At 59.5% G+C, this 18,037-nt stretch overlaps 1 protein-coding gene across 2 annotated transcripts; it reads right to left on the bottom strand.

Moving 5' to 3' along the window:
* Nucleotides 1-2,538: 2,538 nt before the first annotated feature.
* Nucleotides 2,539-16,040, bottom strand: BSND (barttin CLCNK type accessory subunit beta). Of its 2 annotated transcripts, none has more exons than XM_070592136.1 (6): nucleotides 15,694-15,983; nucleotides 14,165-15,615; nucleotides 13,747-14,026; nucleotides 8,194-8,288; nucleotides 6,395-6,664; nucleotides 2,539-5,543 (listed from the first exon to the last, which is right to left on the bottom strand). In XM_070592136.1, the coding sequence occupies exons 3-6, from the start codon at nucleotides 13,921-13,923 to the stop codon at nucleotides 5,147-5,149; spliced, it is 939 nt and encodes a 312-aa protein (XP_070448237.1). In that variant the 5' UTR covers nucleotides 13,924-14,026; nucleotides 14,165-15,615; nucleotides 15,694-15,983; the 3' UTR covers nucleotides 2,539-5,146. The 2 variants fall into 2 exon arrangements, with proteins under 2 accessions (XP_070448237.1, XP_008540740.1); XM_008542518.2 differs by having other exon boundaries at nucleotides 2,815-5,543; nucleotides 15,012-15,615; nucleotides 15,694-16,040.
* Between the last annotated feature and the right edge of the window lie 1,997 nt (nucleotides 16,041-18,037).

The raw sequence follows: 18,037 nt of genomic DNA on the forward strand, positions 1-18,037 counted from the left end.
CTACTAACCAGAATATGCCCTAAACATTCGTTTCTTCATGTCACTCCTCTGCTCAAGAACCATCAGTGGATCCCACTTGCCCCTCAGATCAAATCTGAGCTCCATGGCAGGAGTTCAAGGAGCCCCATGACCAAGCTCCAGCTCCCTCTGACTGTGCCCAGTGTCGCTCCAGCTGGGCCGGTCTCCTCCAGGCTCTCTAGGCCACCTCTCCTCCTTCCCTCCTGGGTTTGCCAAACCATATGCTCTGCCAGAGACACCCTTGTCCCTTCCTCCTACCCGTTTAAATGCTGGCTTGCAACCCCACCTTCTCCGGGTCACCTTCCAACCATTCCAGTTCTTGGTAACACATTGAAAACACAAGAGTGAGCCCTCGCGCACCTAGGATCACCTGGCTTGCTTACTCAAAACTCAGCCCATCCCAGACCTCTCTGGAGGCAGTGCTGGGACACTGGACTTAGAGCTTCCAGGAGAGTCTGAGCTCCAGCTCAGCCTGCTGCGTGGACTTACGTTTGGGAAGAGCTGATAACACAGTGGTTGGACGCCAACCCCAAGTCTACACTGGCTCCTGAGGTCTACGCGTTGTACACAGTCCCCTCATCTCTGCAAATGATAACAATAATGATAACTACCATTCACCGAGCGCTCATCAGGCACCAGATCCTGCTGAGCCCTCAGGATGCAGGATCTTGTCTAATCTTCACAACACGCCATTAGACAGATATTATTAACCTCATTTTATTGATAAGGAAATTGAGGATCAGAGAGGGTAATTCTCTTGGCCAAAGTCACAGAGCTTGCCAGGGAAAGCCCAGTCTCAAACCCAGGGCTGGTTACGCCAAAGCCAGAGCTCCTCATCCCTGCTCTGTGCTGTCTGTGCGCCTGGGCCAGGGAGCCAGCAGAGTGGGCGCCTGCGCAGTTCAATTCGGGCCAATTCCATCCTATTCCACCAGCACTGCTGCCACTTGCTTTTGCTAAGTCCCGGGGATAGAAACATGGGTGGGAAGAGGCCCGTCCTCGAAGGACCTCCCGGTCCAGGTGGGGCAACTGGCACGTGCAGAGCTAGTCATGTGAGAAGTGTGGGGCTCACTATTTGGGAAGGATGCAGGGGGGAGGGTGGAGGGAGGATGGTTCTGCCCTGGAGGGGAGAGTAGGGCCAGCTCAGACTCCAGGCCATTGGAGGAATCTGAGCCAGACCCTGAGGGATGATAGAGCAGGGCCGAAGGGCTCAGGCAAAGGGAGCAGCTGATCTGAGCCAGGCCTTGAGAGATGATAGAGCAGGGCCGAAGGGCTCAGGCAGAGGGAGCAGCTGATCTGAGCCAGGCCCTGAGGGATGATAGAGCAGGGCCGAAGGGCTCAGGCAGAGGGAGCAGCTAAGCACAGGCAGGATGCCTGAAGGGTCGGGTCTCCAGCGGCTGAGCCCTGGAGGAAGTGCTGGACAAATCAGCCAGACAGGGCGGTTGAAGCCAGATCAGAGAGGGTTCAACGCCACGCTGAGGAATCTGGTCTCATCCTGTGGGCCACGGGAGCCACAGAAGGTGTGGCAGCAGGGCGTGCCTGCCCTCAGCACTAGCGTGGAAAAAGGCACAGGAGGTGCTCAGTGGGCCTCGCTGCCTGACTTGTTCATAGGTGTCTTTCTCCCGTCCTCACTGGGGCCGGAATGACCTGGGACCACTGGACCATTCCTGCTGGGAACAGAAGGCCCTGTGGCAACACCACCCCTCCTCCATTCGGCCCTTCTCAGGGAGGATGGGTAAATTATTCAAACCCTCTCAGCTTCAGTTTCCTCATCTGTAAAACAGAGACAACACAGCAGCCTTGCAGGTTTCGAGGACCGAGGGAGACGAGGTGAGCGCAGCACAGCGGGTGCGTGGCCGAGTCTTAGTAGATGTGCGCACCAGGTGGCCTGGTGGAGGGAGCACAGGGGAGAAGGGTCTGCATTTGAACCCCAGCTCCACCCCCGGGAGTGCCCAGCTCTCAGGGGTGGCGGGAGGATGAACTTCGGGAGCACACACATGGGAAGCACCCAAGGCTGAGCGGATGCCCAGTCACTGGGTTTGCTGCCTCGTCTGACCAGGCCTTAGCAATCCTGCTCCTCTCCGTGCTCCCGGGAGGCCGCCACATTCGCTCAGCTTGCTGCACCCTCCTCCCCATCCCGCAGGAGGTATTCTCTATGTGCCTTAGCTCCCCGTGGCTTGCTGTCAGCGTACCTGCCCCTCAGCATCCGGCACGCCATAGACGTTCTGTACCCTTGACTTGTCCAAGGTCACAGATCCAGGAGTGCAAACCCAGAGTCTGGGATTTCGAACAAACAGTTGCCATGTGGGGTCAACAGATCTGGCCCAGGGGCTGTCGTGAGGACCAGATGGGGTAAGAGGTGTGAGGGCGCCTGGCACAGGGCTCAGGCCTGGGAGTAGAAGTGGCACCTTGTCCACCTCCACCTAACTGTATGGAGAACGGGGACAGACGTCCACGGAGGCCGGACATGCCCAGAGTCACGGCCAGCAGTGGGCAGAGGCCCAGCCCCCATCCCCAGAACCACTCTCCCAGCTAAGGGCAGGGGGCGTCCCTCCAGGGCCTTTTCCTCCCCAGAGAGTGGAAACTTCCAAAGTCCCTGTGACTGACAGGAGGGTGGAAAGAGCAGGAATTTCTGCCATGGGACACAGATCCGGAGCCTGAGGCTGAGAGCTGGAGTCCCGGGGTTTGCCAAGGCTATGCCTCCGGCCCCTTCACACCCCACCCGCCCCTGGGGACCTGCAGGAAGACCGCACGCCCCTCCCCGTTAATCAGAGGCCATGTTCTTAGAGGAGACTGAAAGTTGGCAAGGCAAGTTTATGGTCCAAATGGGCAAGCTTTGGGGTGAAAGGACACACTCCTAATACCGAAGCGGGGACGGCGGGCGTAAACTGTGCCGGGCAGACTGGGCGTGTGGTCTCCCTCCCACGCAGCAAGGTGGCGGGGGAGCCAGGACTGGAGCCAAAGCCCGCATCTCACCATCTCCTGGTGGCCCCGAGCCCTCCGTGCAACCTCCTAGGGTAGGTTAGCACCTCTCTGCAGGTGGCCCGGCGGCCAGAGGCCTTGGTTCTCTCCTAAGATCTGGGGAAGGCCCCATAGTTGTGACTAGGGACATGGGGCCACTCTGAGATTCCTCACTGCACCGCCGTGCCACACAGCCAGGCCACTGAGATCCATGTTCGCTTTCCAGAGGGGGCCCCGGGCCGCGGCGCAATGCCCGTGCACCCTGTCCAGAGCGGACTGCGGTTTTACATAGAAGACCCTGCCGCTGAGTGAGGAGACGCCCCTGACACTGAACGCTTTTTTATTCCAACGTTGGTGTTGGAGCTCTTTCTGCCGCAGGTCCCCACGGCCCAGCCTGAGTAACCAGCACAGGGGCACACTCCATTCGCCCTGCCTGAGGACTCGGACCATGACAGGAATGTGGCTACAGCACAGGGTGTGTGCCCGATGGCACCTTTCACTACAGAGGCTGTCACACTGGAGGTAGCGATGGCCCAGACAGAAGAAGGCGTGTGTTCCGGGGGTGCACCCTCCTGACCCAGCAAGGGGGGCACCGTTTTCCCTTGGCCGGGACCCCCAACCCCAACCCAGAGGCCCAGCCTGGGTGACGGTCTCCTGCTCCCAGGTGGCCCAGGGAACAGGCTCTGAGTGCGTGGCCCTGGTTTGAGGTAGTGCCACTGCCCTGTCTCTGAAGCTGCCTCTGTCCCCGTGCTGGGGCACAGAGCAGCTCTGCAGAGGTCAGCATCAAAAGCCTCACTCTGTGATACCGTGATACAGCATCATCGTCAGGGGCGGCCAGAGCAGACTGAGCCATTTGCCCTGCACTTAGTGGCCCCAGATGGCTGTGTGGTTGTCACTCTGCTGCCTCCAGTATGTCAGTTTTTAACATCTCAGCTCCTGCTCTGCACTCTGTCCCCAACTTGCAAGAAACCTCACTCCCCAGATCCTCAGCTGTGAGGGCAGTAACCACGACCCGTTCATGTCTCGCTCCCTCTAAGGTCCCAGCTTGTGTCTCGTGCATAGCAGATGCTCAGTAAATGCCCCGAATTGAACCGAGTTAAGCCAGGAAGCTTAATGTCCCACTCAATCCCAATCGATGCAGATGGATTCTGCAGGGGGGTACTCTGGGGCTCTTTGCTCGGCTTTGAGACTGCTCCACAGGCCACTTGGAGGTTTGAACGCCAGAGAGAAAAGGGGCTGGTAGCCTGAGTTAGGAGTGTGGGGGAGGGGGATGTCATCTGCAAACGTGTCCTGGGTTCTGGCAGCTCCGTACACCCTCACTGACCCCCGACTGGGCGCAGGAGACACCGAGGGGAGCAGGGCACAGGAGTGAGCCTTGAGCAGACAGTCACGCTCCAGCGATAAACGTGCAGGACCCAGGGGCGGCGCCGAGGAGCCAGGACCAACCGTTCCTGGAGGCAGTGACGTCAGGAAAGCTCTCAGAGGGGGACATCTGTGCAGGGGTTTGAAGGATAAGCATACATTTGCCAGGCAGACAAGGGAGCAAAGGGTGTGCTGACGGTGGGGTGGGGGCAGGCAGCCTGGAAAGGGCACGGGGCAGCAGAGCGAATGTGTGTCCTGGGGCATGGCTGCGGAATTGGAGGAGCAATGCATGTGGCATGGAGCTGACCAGGGAGGAAGTCTGGAGGTCAGTCATGGATGGTCTGGACCCCAGAGGAATGGGGCTGCGGGCAGGGGAGACATGGTTAGCTCTGCATGAAGCCGGATCACACCATCTACCAGGTGGACTAAAAGACTCAACAGGAACAGAAAGCCCAAGAGGCCTTCACGGAGGACCAGGGACCCGAGGGATAGCACCAAGGAGGGTTCCTGTTCAGAGCTCAGTTTGGGGGGAGGCAGAAAAGGCTCTTGAGGGCCCTGGCTGCTGCAAATCTTCTCCACAAATCGTTATTTTACCTTCAAAGCTTTAGCAAAGCACGTGAACAGTTGGAACAGCACGGTCCATGGACAGTCATCAGCCCCTCCCTGTGCAGTTCTCAAAATGCTCTTGGGTCCATCATCTCCTCTGAACCTCCGCGTAACCCCACTTTACAGACAGGGAAATTGAGGCCCCGTGAGGTCACACTGAGGTTAGCAGGGTGCCAGGCTAGAACCAGGGAGCAGTTCCATCTCAGCCCTGGGCGTCGGGCTCAAAGCCCACTTCCTTATCTGGGAGGGGGTCCCCGGGGCCGTCGGGCAGCCCATAGTACAAATCTTCCTCTTCCCGCTCTGGCTCCTCTGCACCTGTGTCCGAAGCCTCCTCTTCCTCCTCCTCCTCTGTCCTCGGGGACCGCTGCCAGGAGCTGGACAGGGCTGCCTCCCGCCACTGCCCCTCTGGCGGCCTGTCCTCCGACGTGGGGGCGTCGATGAGGGCAAAGTCGTGGAAGGGGTCCAGCCGGCACCTGCAGGCCGGCGGCTGCTCCCCCTCAGGTGGAGATGGGCGGGGGCTGCCACCCTCACTGGAGCCCGTGTCCAGGTCATCTGGGAAGGAAGCCAAGGGTGCAGAGCCCTGCGGACAGGCCGGGGGGCTGCGGGGCAAAGACCAAGAGAGTGAGGGAAACTCGGTGCCAGACTGCCTGAGTCCAAATCTACAGGGCCCGGGGCAGGTGAGGTCGCCTGTCTGGACCTCTTTGTCCTCCCCTGCACCGTAGGGGGACAGCACTCACACCTGCGGTCATCTCTGAGGACAAGGTGTGCAGGTTGCTTTGCACAGGGCCTCGCACAGAGTAGGTACTCAAGAAATGGGCACATGCTAGGAGCCAAACCAGGCAGCTCCTCCACTTCCCCACTCAGGGGTCTCCCCTGGGCCTTCACACCCGGGTTTCATTTCTGCCCCTTGTCCGCCTCCCCCACTGGACTAGGAGCTCCTGGAGGGTGGGGGGCGTCAAGGCCTGGCAGGGAATAGGTGCTCAGAAATGTTGGTAGGAGGGGTGAAGAAACGGATGAATGAGGAACAGCAGGGGACAGCGTGGATTGGGGAATAGCCTGCCCAGGGTCACAGAGCACATCAGCAGCAGAGTCGGGATTTGAACTCAGGTCCTGCGCACCGCCCCCACCCCCCACCCCGCCCCAACCATTCAGAGAGTGTGGGCAGATGGTGCGTCGGCGCTCAATGCACTCTCCAGTCCCAAGAGCACCCTCCAGCTGGAGTGATTATTCCCAAGCAGGGACCTGGCTCAGGAGGGCAATACGCTCGCGGGCCTGTCTGACCGTCTGACCGAGCCCATGCTCACGCGTCTGCTGCCCCTGTTGCCTCTCAGGGTGCCCCCATGCCCACTGCCCTCTCTACTCCCAGATGGCCCCACCCACCCCTCAGTGGCCCCCGCGCCCCCACCGTGGAAGCGGGCGGCATCCCCACCCCTGCGCTGTGCGCACTCACCCGGGCCTGCTCTGAGTTGGGCTTCTTTCTCCCCCATCCTCATCCGAGCCCCTGTGGATGACCACAGCGGCGTCCATCCAGGCCTGAGTGTCACGAGGGCCACCTTCTCCTGCATCACTGGCCCCCAGCTGTGGCTGTCCTTGCTTGGGGGCCAGCAGGGGGCGGGGGTCTTCACTGCAGCCCATGATCTTCATCTGGATGTGGCTGAAGTCAGGCAGGCTCTGGTCGTAGGCGGCTTCCTCCCACAGCCGGGTGTAGGGAGGCTGGGCACTGGGGGCAGGCAGACAGCAGGAGAAACACAGGCAGTAGGCAAAGACTCACTCAACAGACATCAGTGCTGTCCCTGGCCTGGCCACTCTGGCCACCTGGTCCCCCCGATCTCAAAAAGCCTTTGGGGGTGGTTGCTGTACCCTGTCCCTGGATGAGGAGGCTGAGGCCCAACAGGGGAGTGGAGGGCGCAGCTCCCACTCTCAGCCCAGGGCTCCTTTCATTCGTGTCTCCAGCGCTAGCCCCAAGGGTCCCGTTTTTCAGAGGAGGACATATCGGCAGTGACCGCCAGCTGTTGGACACTCCTTGCCTCTGGCCGTGTCAGTGGCTCATCTAACCCTCGCCATAACTCTGGGAGATACTGGGAGGAAACTGAGGCACAGGGACCAGCTGGCTTGCCCAGGATGACACAGACACTGGTGGGGTGCTGGGTCTCCAGGCATCGTCTTCTGTACTGCTGTCTGCAGCCCCTCTGGAAGTGAGGTTCCCTTGCCCAGGGCCCGGAGTGACAGGGGTGAGCCCATCTCAGGGCGGCCTGAGCCCCGCTCTGTCACAGAGGCTGTCCCCATGTGACCTGTCCTGAAGCTGGCCCCAGGTCCACCCGGGGTCTATCGGTCTCATTCCCCTGGGGACATGTGGTTATCTTGTGTGCCAGGAACAAAAATACGCTCACCATCTCCTTCCCCAAGCAAAGTAGGGGCGTCCCAGAGGCCCAGTCACAAACCCTGGACCTGCAGCCTGGCCCCTGAGCACAGCCCCGGGTTGGGGGGCTGGTGCCATGCCTGTCCAGGGCTGTAGTGCCCTCCACCATGTCTGGACAAGCCAGGCCTTGGCTCATCCAGGGATGAAGGCAGGTCCAGCCTGGCTTGCCATTCACTCCCTGTGAGGTTTGGGGCTTGTGATTGTACTTGTTGAGCCTCAGTTTCCACATCTGTATAAAGGGCCTGACACTCCCCACTTCACAGGGTTTCTCTGAGGCCTCAAGGGGGTAATGGGTACAAAGTGCCTGACTGGGTCTCTGGTGCCCAGGAAGCCCTTCTCACTAAAGACGACCAATGGGTACCAGGTTCTGCTCTTAGCACCTTTCCCGTCTTCCCTCACTCGCCCCTCCCTGAACCCTAGGAGGAAGGCCCCATCAGTCCCCCATTTTACAGAGTCGCACAGCCAGAAATGCCGGGCCCCAGGGCTTGTACCGGGGCTACCATCACGCCTCTGTCGGCTAGAGAAGTCGTAGGCACAGCTGTTTGGGATTTAGGGTCAAACCTGTCTGATTCCTGGTCTGCCAGTAATTGGCTGTGAGACAAGACAAAGTCCCTGTGCCTCCGTTTCCTCACCTGTAAAATGGGAATAATAGTGCCCACCCGACCGAGTTCAGTAATCCGTGATTTCTAACAGTGCTTCTCCACAAGAGGGCAGGCAAAGCCAGACGAGCAAGGGGACCAGCTGCCCCCAGGCTCCCGCCCTGACCCCGCCCTCCTGTAAGGGGAGCCTGGCCTGAGGGGCTGCCGCCCTCCCGCCGCCCCGGCACCCACCTCTTCAGCTCGGCGGCAAGCCCGTTCCCCACCAGGCCCGGCGCCTTTGGGGACAGGATGCCTTGCAGGTCGGCGTCCGCAGGCACAAAGGCGATCTGTGGGGCAAAGGGGGCGAGTCTCTGTGGCTGCCACATGCTCCCTGGGCCGCTGTTCCCCCAGAGCACGGTGCAACCTCTCCACATACCCCAGGAGAGAGGGCGACCAAGGGGCCTCCCCGTTTGACAGGGGAAGGGTCTGCTCAGGGCCCAGCACCAGTAGCGGCATGGATCTCTGGGCTCCTGCGCCTGGCTCTGCATTCACCCAGCGTTTATTGAGCACCAGCTGTGTGCCAGGCACTCTTCTAGGCACCAGGGGGCAGCAGGGAGTGAATGAGACTAACATCCCTGCCCTGGAGCAGCTCACATCTACCCTGTCATTTCTGGGGGTCCCTGACCAGCGCCCAGAATGTGCCTGGCACAGAGTCAGCACTTCATCCCTGTCTGGTGAATGAGTGGAGAGCAGGTCATTGTCAGTGTTTCTTGGCACAGGGGCTGTGGCAGGGGACAGAGAGGTAGATAGCCAGGGTTGTGCCCACCAGCTCCTGTCCCTGAACTTTCAGGGGTCAAGAGGTCTCTGCACGTGCAGCATCACGGGCTGGGCACCAGTGGCGGAGAAGAGGTGGGCATAGAGGAGGCAGTGGGACGAGGCAGAAGGAGCCCTGCCTTCGGGGCCCGGGAGCCTGGGCGAGAATCCTTCCTTCCTGTCCTCTCTCCTCCCAGAGCCTCTCTGGGCTCCGCTGTAAAATGGGGTAGCCTCGAAGAGACATTTGTAGCACTGTTCACAACAGACCACAGGCGGAAGCAGCCCAGTGTCCATCAACGGATGAATGGATAGAGAAGATGTGGGACAGCCATGCAACGGAACATTATTCAGCCTTAAAAAGGAATGAAGTTCTGCCACATGCTACAACGTAGATGAACCTTGAAGAAATAAGCCAGTCACAAAAAGACAAATTCCGTAGGATTCCACTTATAGGAGGTGCCTAGAATGGCCAAATTCGTAGAGACAGAAAGTAGAAGGGTGGGTGCGAAGACTGGAGGGAGGGGGGTGGGGAGTTCTTGTCGAACGGGGACAGAGTTTCAGTTTTGCAAGACAAAAAGAGTTCTGGAGACGGTTGCACCACAACTTGAATATAACTAACGCTGCTTAACTGTCCACTTAAAAATGGTGGAGACGGTAAACTTTATGTCATGTGTATTTCACGACAATTAACAAATATAGGGGGCTGGTGCTGCCTGTCTCCTGGGGTCGCTGTGCCGCTTCCGTGAGCTCATATACGAGGAGTCCCCCTCACGGTGCCTGGCACGCAGCAGCTGCTCAGTCACTCACAACTTGATGCTACTGAAGATGAAGTTGCCTGATGTCCCTGAGTCTGGCTCCCCTTGACTGAAAATCTGTCCAATAAGTACTTGACGAGCCCCTACTGTATGACACCAGGTTCATAAACAGCAGCCCCCTTTTCCTTCCCGGAGAGTGCAGTGAGTAAAAGACATTTGTCTGCACAAGAAAAACTGTGTCCTGCTGAGGAGAAGGGAATGATGGATGGAGGGGTTCTGAGAACTCCTGTGAGGGATAAGCTTCCCCCAAAGGTCTGGAAACAAGGCAGGGGCCTGGGTGCATTCCACACCCACTAAGAATGCCCTGCACTTGCGAGCTGGCTCTGTGCTTCTTAGAAGCTGCCCCTTCCTCTGCCTCATTACCTCATGGCCCAGTCACCATCCTCCTCCTCCTCCTCTTCACCACCATCACCATCACCACTACCACCACCATCAGCATCTCCTTCAACATCATCATCCTTTCATCACCATCATCATCACTGCCATCATCATCATCATCATTGTCACCATCATCATCATCACCGTCACCACTACCACCACCATCAGCATCTCCTTCAACATCATCATCCTTTCACCACCATCATCATCACTGCCATCATCATCATTGTCACCATCATCATCATTTACACCGTCACCACTACCACCACCATCAGCATTGTCAACATCATCATCCTATCACCATCACTGCCATCATCATCATCATCATTGTCACCATCATCATCATCACCATCACCACTACCACCACCATCAGCATTTCCGTCAACATCATCATCATATCATCACCATCATCACTGTCACTATCATCACCATCACCGTCATTATCACCATCATCATCATCACCATTGTGAAAAGCCTGGAGGCAAAGGAAAAGCTGGCACATCTTAGAACACAAGTCCTTTTAAGAGAGGGAGACAGGCAGAGTTGAAGCTGGGGCAGGGAGACCAGACCATGAAGATCCCAGAACATCAGACTGAAGAGTTCAGCCTTTATCCAGAAGAAATGGGAGCCCTGGAAGAGTTCTTGGCAGGAGAGCGCACAGGCAGAATTGTGTTTAGGCAGAGCATTGAGGGGTCCCCAAAGGGAGGGAGAAAGGGGGGGAGGGAGTCTCCCAGAGAGGACAGATCCATCAACCACCAATCAGGGGCCCGGTCCTGGGCTCCTGCGGAGCAGGCAGGAGGGGGAATGGCGGACCTGTGGACAGAGGCCAAGCAGGACAGGGGAAGTCCTTCCTCTGCCAGTTCTTCCCCGTCTCTCGGCTCCCCCAGCCTGTCTCAGCTAACGGGGCAGCCTCCCTGACCCCCCCCCACCCCCAGGAGGGCTGCCCACTTCCTCCTCCTCTCACAAGGCCGAGCCCAGCCGACCACAGATGTGACAAGTCAACTTCAGAATTCAATGAGACGAGCCAGATGGAGGTGCCAGGCCATGCCCAGCCACAGCAGCTTCTGTCCTTTGAGGAACCGGAGATGTCCTCTGAGCTCCTACAGTCTTGGGTTCAAATTCTGCCTTAGTCCAGGAGACCACTATCTCTCACCTGGACCAGAGAGGCAGCCTCCTCACTGAGCTGGCTGCCCCAGAGCCTTCCTTCTCCTCCAGGATGTCAGCCTGACGACTTTCGGAACTGAAAGCTGATTGTGTCCCCCTTGGGCCCCTCAACTAGAGGGTAAGCTCCAGCTGCCTTGGACTGCAGCCCTGGCCCCACGGAGCTGAGTCCACTCCCTCCCGTCGACCCTCCCCACCTTCCAGCGGCCGCGCGGACCCACTTATCTTGCTCTTTCACCTCATTTCTTGGATCATACTGTTCCTTCCACCTGCAGTGTCTTTCCCCTTCTCTGCCTAGTGAGCTTCTACTTAAGCCACAAAGCCCAGCTCATCTTCTCTCTGAAGCCCACTCCCTCCCCATCAGGCAGAAAGTTGTCTTCTCCGCAAGAACCCCAGCCCCTCGAAGACAGGGACGGCTTAATTCACTTGGGTATTGGCTCCCCTCACCCCCGTATCTTAACTGGCTAATTCCATCCCTTTTCTTTATAGCTCTTTCCATCCAGAAAATTCCCACTTGTCAGGCACTGAGTGGCAGGGGAGGACCTTGAGGGAGCATGGGCACCAGCATCCGCTGAGGGCTCTGGTGGCCCAGGCCAATGAGGCAGGTGGGGGCCGGGGCCTCCCTGGTTGACCACACACTTTCCCCCCGGCCCTCGGTGCGTCGCTCCAACACCCCCACCAGTGCACGCACACCTGCACACGCATACAGAACCCGCCCACTGCCACAAACACAGATCCTGAGAGCAATGTCTTCCAGCGGGCTCTGTGCCTGGCGTGATGCCAAGTCCCCCCCAACGGGACCCCACTGCCTCCTCCCCCTGGGCCATGCAAGGTTCGGGGAGGCGGGACCTCCCTCTGCCCAGGTCACAGAAATGGGGCCTAAGGGAGAAGGGATTCGGATCTGGGCCTGGTAGACACAAACGTGTCGTCTCCGTCCCACCACACTGCTCCCCAGCACATGAACACACGAATCTGTCAGCAGTTACTCATTAATATCCAGCAAAACTCCCTCTCCCCTCTCACTCCCTCCTCCCCCACTGCCACCCCGTCGTCATCACTCTGCCCACCACCCAGAGCCACCTCGGTCAAGGGGGAGGGCAGGAAGGACACTCCCCTCCTCACCCCTACTGTGCCCTTGCCATCCCCCAGGGTCCAGCCTCCTCACTGGGAGGAGGATGACGATGGCGGAGGTGACGTGGGTGGCTTGGGCCCCCGAGGACCTCTTCTCCCGGTGACCTCTGCTCGGAGCACAGCACAGACAGAAGCAAGTTGACTGTAAACCACTCAGTCAATGACTACAAACCAGCCCAGACCGCCCCAGCCCCAAACCACTGACAGCCTGGGGCGGCCGCAGAGGGGGCAGGGCTGGGAAAGCCAGCCCAGAGCCCCAGGAGCCTCGCCTCCTCCCCTGAACCCTCGAGGAGAGCCACCCAGGAGGAAGGCGGGGAGGGGGCTGTGGGGGGTGGGAGGTGCCTGGGCCTGGAGCCGCAGACGTCAGGACCAGCAGGGTCCTGAGATGCACCCCTTCCCCTCCATCTTCCTGAATCACACAGTGGACAAATGAGGAAACTGAGGCTCAGAGAGGAAGGGGCCTGACCAAAGTCTCTCAGGCAATTGGAGACAGAGCCCAAGTTGGGATCCATGCTTCCCTCCTGGTCTCCCTGGGTCTCTCTGACCAGCAGTGTGACCTTAGAAAAGTCACTCAACCTCTCTGGGCCCCGAAGGATTACAGTTCCTCACACGCCCATTCCACAAGGTTGTTGGGAGGATAAAGGGTAAGATTGGCAGCCTTTCACCTAAATACAACACTTTGCAGTTTACAAAAGCTTCCTACATCCCATCTCTTCTGTGTTCTTCATAATAACTCTGTGAGACTGGGAGAAATAGGGGCTTTGGTCCCATTCCGCAGATGAAGGGAACTGCTCAGAAAGATAAAGGTCACACAGAGAGTTTGGGACAGAGCAGGAACTAGAATTCAGGACTCCCAAACCAGTGCTCTTCCCATCACCAAGTTACTCATAAGGCTCAGAGTACCTTGAAACTCCCAAGGACCAAGCACTGCCCAACCCACGCTGCCAGTTGCCTGGCCCCACCCAGAACTCAGCATCTCTGGGACGCAGGGTGCCCTCCCGAGGCAGAGGGCTGTGTTTTAAGTTCACACGGCTGAGCTGCCATCCCAGCCCTGACACCCTTCTGAGCTGCGGGGCTCCCCTCTGTAAAGTGGAGCTACGGAGGTCCCAAGCAGCTTGCGACGAGGACTGACTGCACCAGGACGCAGGCGTGCCCGGCAGGCGGTAAGCACTTGCTCACTTTGCTCTCAAGCACGTGGCTCGTGTGTTGGTTTCGCGGTGCCTAGTTGGTGGTGCCTAGTTCAGGGCTCCGGATCCAGGGGGCATCTGATCAGTCCTTATGATAAGATGGATGGACAGACAGATGGATGATGGACAGACAGATGGATGATGGACAGACAGATGGATGGATGGATAGATGCTCAGGAGAGCAGAAAGAAGAAAAGATGGGGCAACAAGGGGAGGATGGAAAGATGATTAGAGGAAGGGGCACAGCGTGTACATGGAACTGACACACAGCCCAGGCCCTCCTGGCCCCTGGTCCCAGCCAACCTACCGCCACCGCCTACCTTGGGGTAGCACTGGCACATGCTCCAGATGACGCCCCCTATCACCATGATGCTGCCCATGGCGTAGAAGGTGCCGTAGACCTGGGGCCGGTCGTGGCTCATGAGGAACGTGCCGAGGGCCAGCAGGAAGAGCCCCAGCACGATGAAGCCGATGCGGAAGGTCTTCTCGTCAGCCATGGCTGCCTGGCCAGGCCCGGCCCGTGCACCGCTGGAGGGGCCTCGGTGGACCGGCGTGGACACCTGCACTGCTCACACAGGGAGGGATGGCGCTCCGGGATCACTGCAAATCGGGGCTTGGAGTTAAGGGAGGGCAGGCTCCCTCGGGCCCGGCGGCAGTCCCTGGGCACCGGTTCACCGGGCTGGAGGAGCCACACTTCAATGGCCCTGCCCCCACCCACCCACCTTCTCTCCCTCTCACCTTCCCTCTGGGCATGGAGTGCGTGTGTGAACCTGAGGGAGGGAGGACGGGGAGGGAAAGGGGGAGGTCCCGGGGCTGGGCCCCAGCCAAGCTCTGACATCGCCTCATTTGCCTGTGTGGGGCCGAGCTGTGTGGACAGGTGGCCCCACACAGTCCAGCCACAGGAAGCAGGGTACAGTGCTGCTGCCAAAAGACGTCAGAACGCTGCTGGAGGGCTCCAGGACCCCACAACTGGCATGTCCGGCTCCCGGAGAATTCTAGACACTTCAAGGTCATGCGCCCGTCCCAGCTTCAGGAATCAGAGCCCACATTCACTAGATGGTGACTGCACATAGGGCGCTGCTCTAAACATGTCACAGGTATTAACTCATTTAAGGGCAAGCCCACAAGGCGGGGACTGCTGTCCCCACTTCACAAATGGGGACACAGACAAGTAAACCGCCCAAGGTCACGCAGCTAGAAACAGCAGAGCAGCTGGAATTCAACCCAGAGGCTAGGGCACCGAGCCAGCATGGGACACCGCCTGATGGCAGCACCAGGGTGAACGTGCGGGCCCTCGAGGCCTGGCAGACTGCAGGACTTGGGTGCTGGCTGCTCCACCGTGCGGCAGTGTAGTGTTGATCAAGTTACTGCCCTCTGCCTCAGTTTCCCTCCTCTGTACAATAGGATAATAGTCCCTCGCAGGACCAGAGCTGTCTTCCACGGTCTCCCTGGGTTCCTCTGTCCCCTTCTCCTGCTCTGCGCTCCACCCAGACCTGCTCGCCCAGCGCTGCCCTCTGCAAAGGCTCGGGTGTGCTAACACCCCCGCAGGACAGAAAAGACTGACAGCCATTCCCTGCCTCCTAACCCAGGAAGATGCTTGAGTCCTGAGAATGACATTCTGCCGGTGGAATTTCAGGCCCAGGGACAGTCTGATGGGAAAAGTCAGATTCCCTTAGAGGACTATGGGACGATGACGGCCGCCACTGTCTCTAAAAGAAGACGTTAACGTGTGGTTTGTACAGGGTTGGCTGCTGATGGGGGACCACGGGCTTTCATCCGGCAACCGGACTTAGTCGGTTTGGGGATTTTCCTGTTTGTTGTGTCACTGTCCCCTTCTCCCCAGCACCAGCTGGGCTTGTTCCAGACCGCACAGCCGTGCTCGGCCACACCCTCTGCCTGGTGCTCCTGCCACAAACACTTCTTCCAGCAGCGGTTCCTGCTTCCTCAGCCCTCAGATCCAGGCGGGATGCCTGCTGCAGCTGGCGGAAGGCGTCCCCTGGAACAGAGCTCAGGCGACCCTCAGTGAGAGGTCGCTGAGGGGTCAGAGGAGGGCTGGGAGTCACCCATCACATCTAGGCCTGCTACCCTGGTGAACCTGGGCTGGTGGCTCCTCCCTGGGCTTGAGTCGCATCCCCTGTGAATTGACGGTGGAAGGAGGCCACTTCCAAGGTCTCGTGCAGGGAAGGGACCTAATAGAGGAGAAAACGCTTGGTAATCTGTGATTATCAACAGGGCGGGACCCTCCAGGGAAACCCTATTATCATCACCATATGGAGGCTCAGAAAGGAAAGCGACGAATGCCCCGCCCAGAAAAGGAGACCGAGGCCCAGAGAGGCCCCAGGCAGCCCTCTGGTCCGGCTGTCCGGGCGGGGTAGGAACGGCTCTCCGCGGCCCGTGCCCCCGCGCCCTGGGGGCCGTCGCAGCACAGTCTCCGTAGGGCGGTCCCACGCCCTGTCGCGACGCGCCCGGCGCGAGGCGCGGGGAGGGGCTCTCACGCCCGGTCCCAGGCGAGGGAACGGAGCCGGAGCGGCGGGGACGGCCCAGATCGCCCCCAACCGTCGGCGGCTGAGCGGGGCGCGGACCACGCAGCCCCAGCCCCGCGCCGGAGGGATCTGGTCCCTCTCCGTGCCGAGGGCTCGGGTCACCTGGGCGCGCTGCCCCCCGCCCCGCCCCCGTCCCCCACTCCTCTCTCCTCCCGGTGAAAAGGGGCGGGGGAGCGACCAGGAGTTGGACGCTCTGGGCCAGGGGCGCCCGGTGACGGGCCTCCTCCGAGCTCCTCCGCAGAGGCGCGGGGCCCCGGGGCAGACGTCCTGCGCTGGGCCGCGTCGGGGTGTCCGCAGGCCCCCCACCCTGCCCGCGGGGTCTGGGCGATCGATCGGCGGAGGGGCGGGGCGCGCGGCCGTCTCCCGGCAGAGGGCGCGCCAGGCTCTGTCTTCGTCCGGTCGGAACAACGCGGGAGCCCGGGGAGACCTCTGAGACTGCAGCGGAAGGGTCACTCGCTCGACAGAGGCGGAGGCCGAGGCTGGGGAGGCGGGTGAGCGGCTCGGGGTCGCAGAGGCGGCAAACAGCACAGCCAGGACTCACGCCGGTCCCGAGTCAGGCTCTTGTTGAGCAGCTGTTTGCAGGACATGCTAAACGCCGAGTGTCAGAGAGCGTGGCACATCGCCCGCCCTTCTGGGGCATGATATGGTAAAGGCTCTGAGGTGTGTGTGAGGCCCAGCATGTGCACAAAGCAGAGAGCTGGACAGACTGGCCGGGCGCGGGTCGGGGGAGGAACAAAGGGACAGGTTCACAGAAGGGACCCTTGAGAAGTCAGTTGGAGTTCTTCTGTCAGGGCAGGAAAAGCACTTCAGACAAAGAGACCAGCGTGTGCAAAGGCCCAGGGGCACATAAGCACTGACACATGGCTGGAGATAAAACTCCAAGTGCTATGTGCACCCTGGCCCATACACTGCAGATCCTCCTGTCTTGCCAGAGCTGTTCCTCCTGTGTCAGCTCCATCCTCCCAGTGTTACCCAGGCCGCCACCTGGATCTCCTGGCCAGCGTCCTCGCCTCCTCTCTCACAGCCACATCCTGCTGACTCCACCTCCAACATGTAAGAATCCCGTCACTTCTCACCCCCACCACTGCTCATCACTGGTCTGAGTCCCCATCATCTGTCTCCCTAAGTGGCCTCTGCTTCTACTCTTGCCCCCTGGAGTCTCTTTTCAACCCAAATGCCAGGTCAGACCATGTCACCCCTCTGCTCAGAACCCTGGAATGGCTCTGTCTCATCAGAGCAGAAGCCAACGACCTCGAGATGGCCTACAAGGCCCTAGATAATTTGCCCATGCCACCCACCCCCTCACCCTTCTGAGCCCACCTCCTGCCATGCCTCCCCTCACTCACTCTCTTCCAGCCACCCTGGCTCCATGCTCTTCTTAGAACACACAGGCACCCCAGGGCCTTGCACCTGCTGTTCCTGCTTCCTGGAATGCTCTTCCTCCAAATATCTGCATGGCTCCCTCCCTTACTTCCTTCAAGTCTTTGTCCAGATGTCAGCTTCACAGCGAGGCCTCCCCTGACGTGACATCTAAAGTTGCAGAGCCCCCTTCCCCCAGGTGTTCCTTGTCCTCATTTCCCAATTCATTTCTCTCAATCGTTCTCGTCACCATCTACCCTACCACCTACATTATTTATCCACCCTGTCTATGGCCGTCTCCGCACTGGAACTCAGCGCCACAGCGGGGATGGTTCGGTTCGCTGTGGTATCCCCAGGGGCTGGAAGTGGGGAGGTGGGCTCTCGAGTCACATGTGGGAACGGAGGGATGGATACAAGTTCTGGGGGGAGGGGAGCATGGGCCGGAGACCTCCTGGGCTCACGCACAGCAGTCCGACAGCTTTCAGGGGCTGACGGGGCCCCTAGGGGTGACTAGCGGAGGAGTGACCCGATCAGGTCTTAACTGTCCCATGACCCTCTGGTTCTGAGAGCAAGCTGGAAGGTGCCAGAGGAGACGGGGGAAGCCAGGAGCAGCTGCCAGGCTCCCGGGACACCTAGGGAGAGAAAGACTGAAGTGACAATTTTTAGGAGTCATTAGTTGCTGGGGGGGAGCTGTGTGCGGGCTGAATGG

The sequence above is a fragment of the Equus przewalskii genome, chromosome 2 (genome assembly GCF_037783145.1).
Source record: "Equus przewalskii isolate Varuska chromosome 2, EquPr2, whole genome shotgun sequence".
Lineage (NCBI taxonomy): Eukaryota > Metazoa > Chordata > Mammalia > Perissodactyla > Equidae > Equus > Equus przewalskii.

Coding starts and splice junctions, on each gene's coding strand:
- BSND (XM_070592136.1), bottom strand. CDS start 13,923: ATGGCTGACGAGAAGACCTTCCGCATCGGCTTCATCGTGCTGGGGCTC. Junction 8,289..13,746: donor TGTGCCAGTGCTACCCCAAG/GTAGGCGGTGGC, acceptor TTTGCCCCACAG/ATCGCCTTTGTGCCTGCGGA. Junction 6,665..8,193: donor CTTGCCGCCGAGCTGAAGAG/GTGGGTGCCGGG, acceptor GCCTGCCCCCAG/TGCCCAGCCTCCCTACACCC.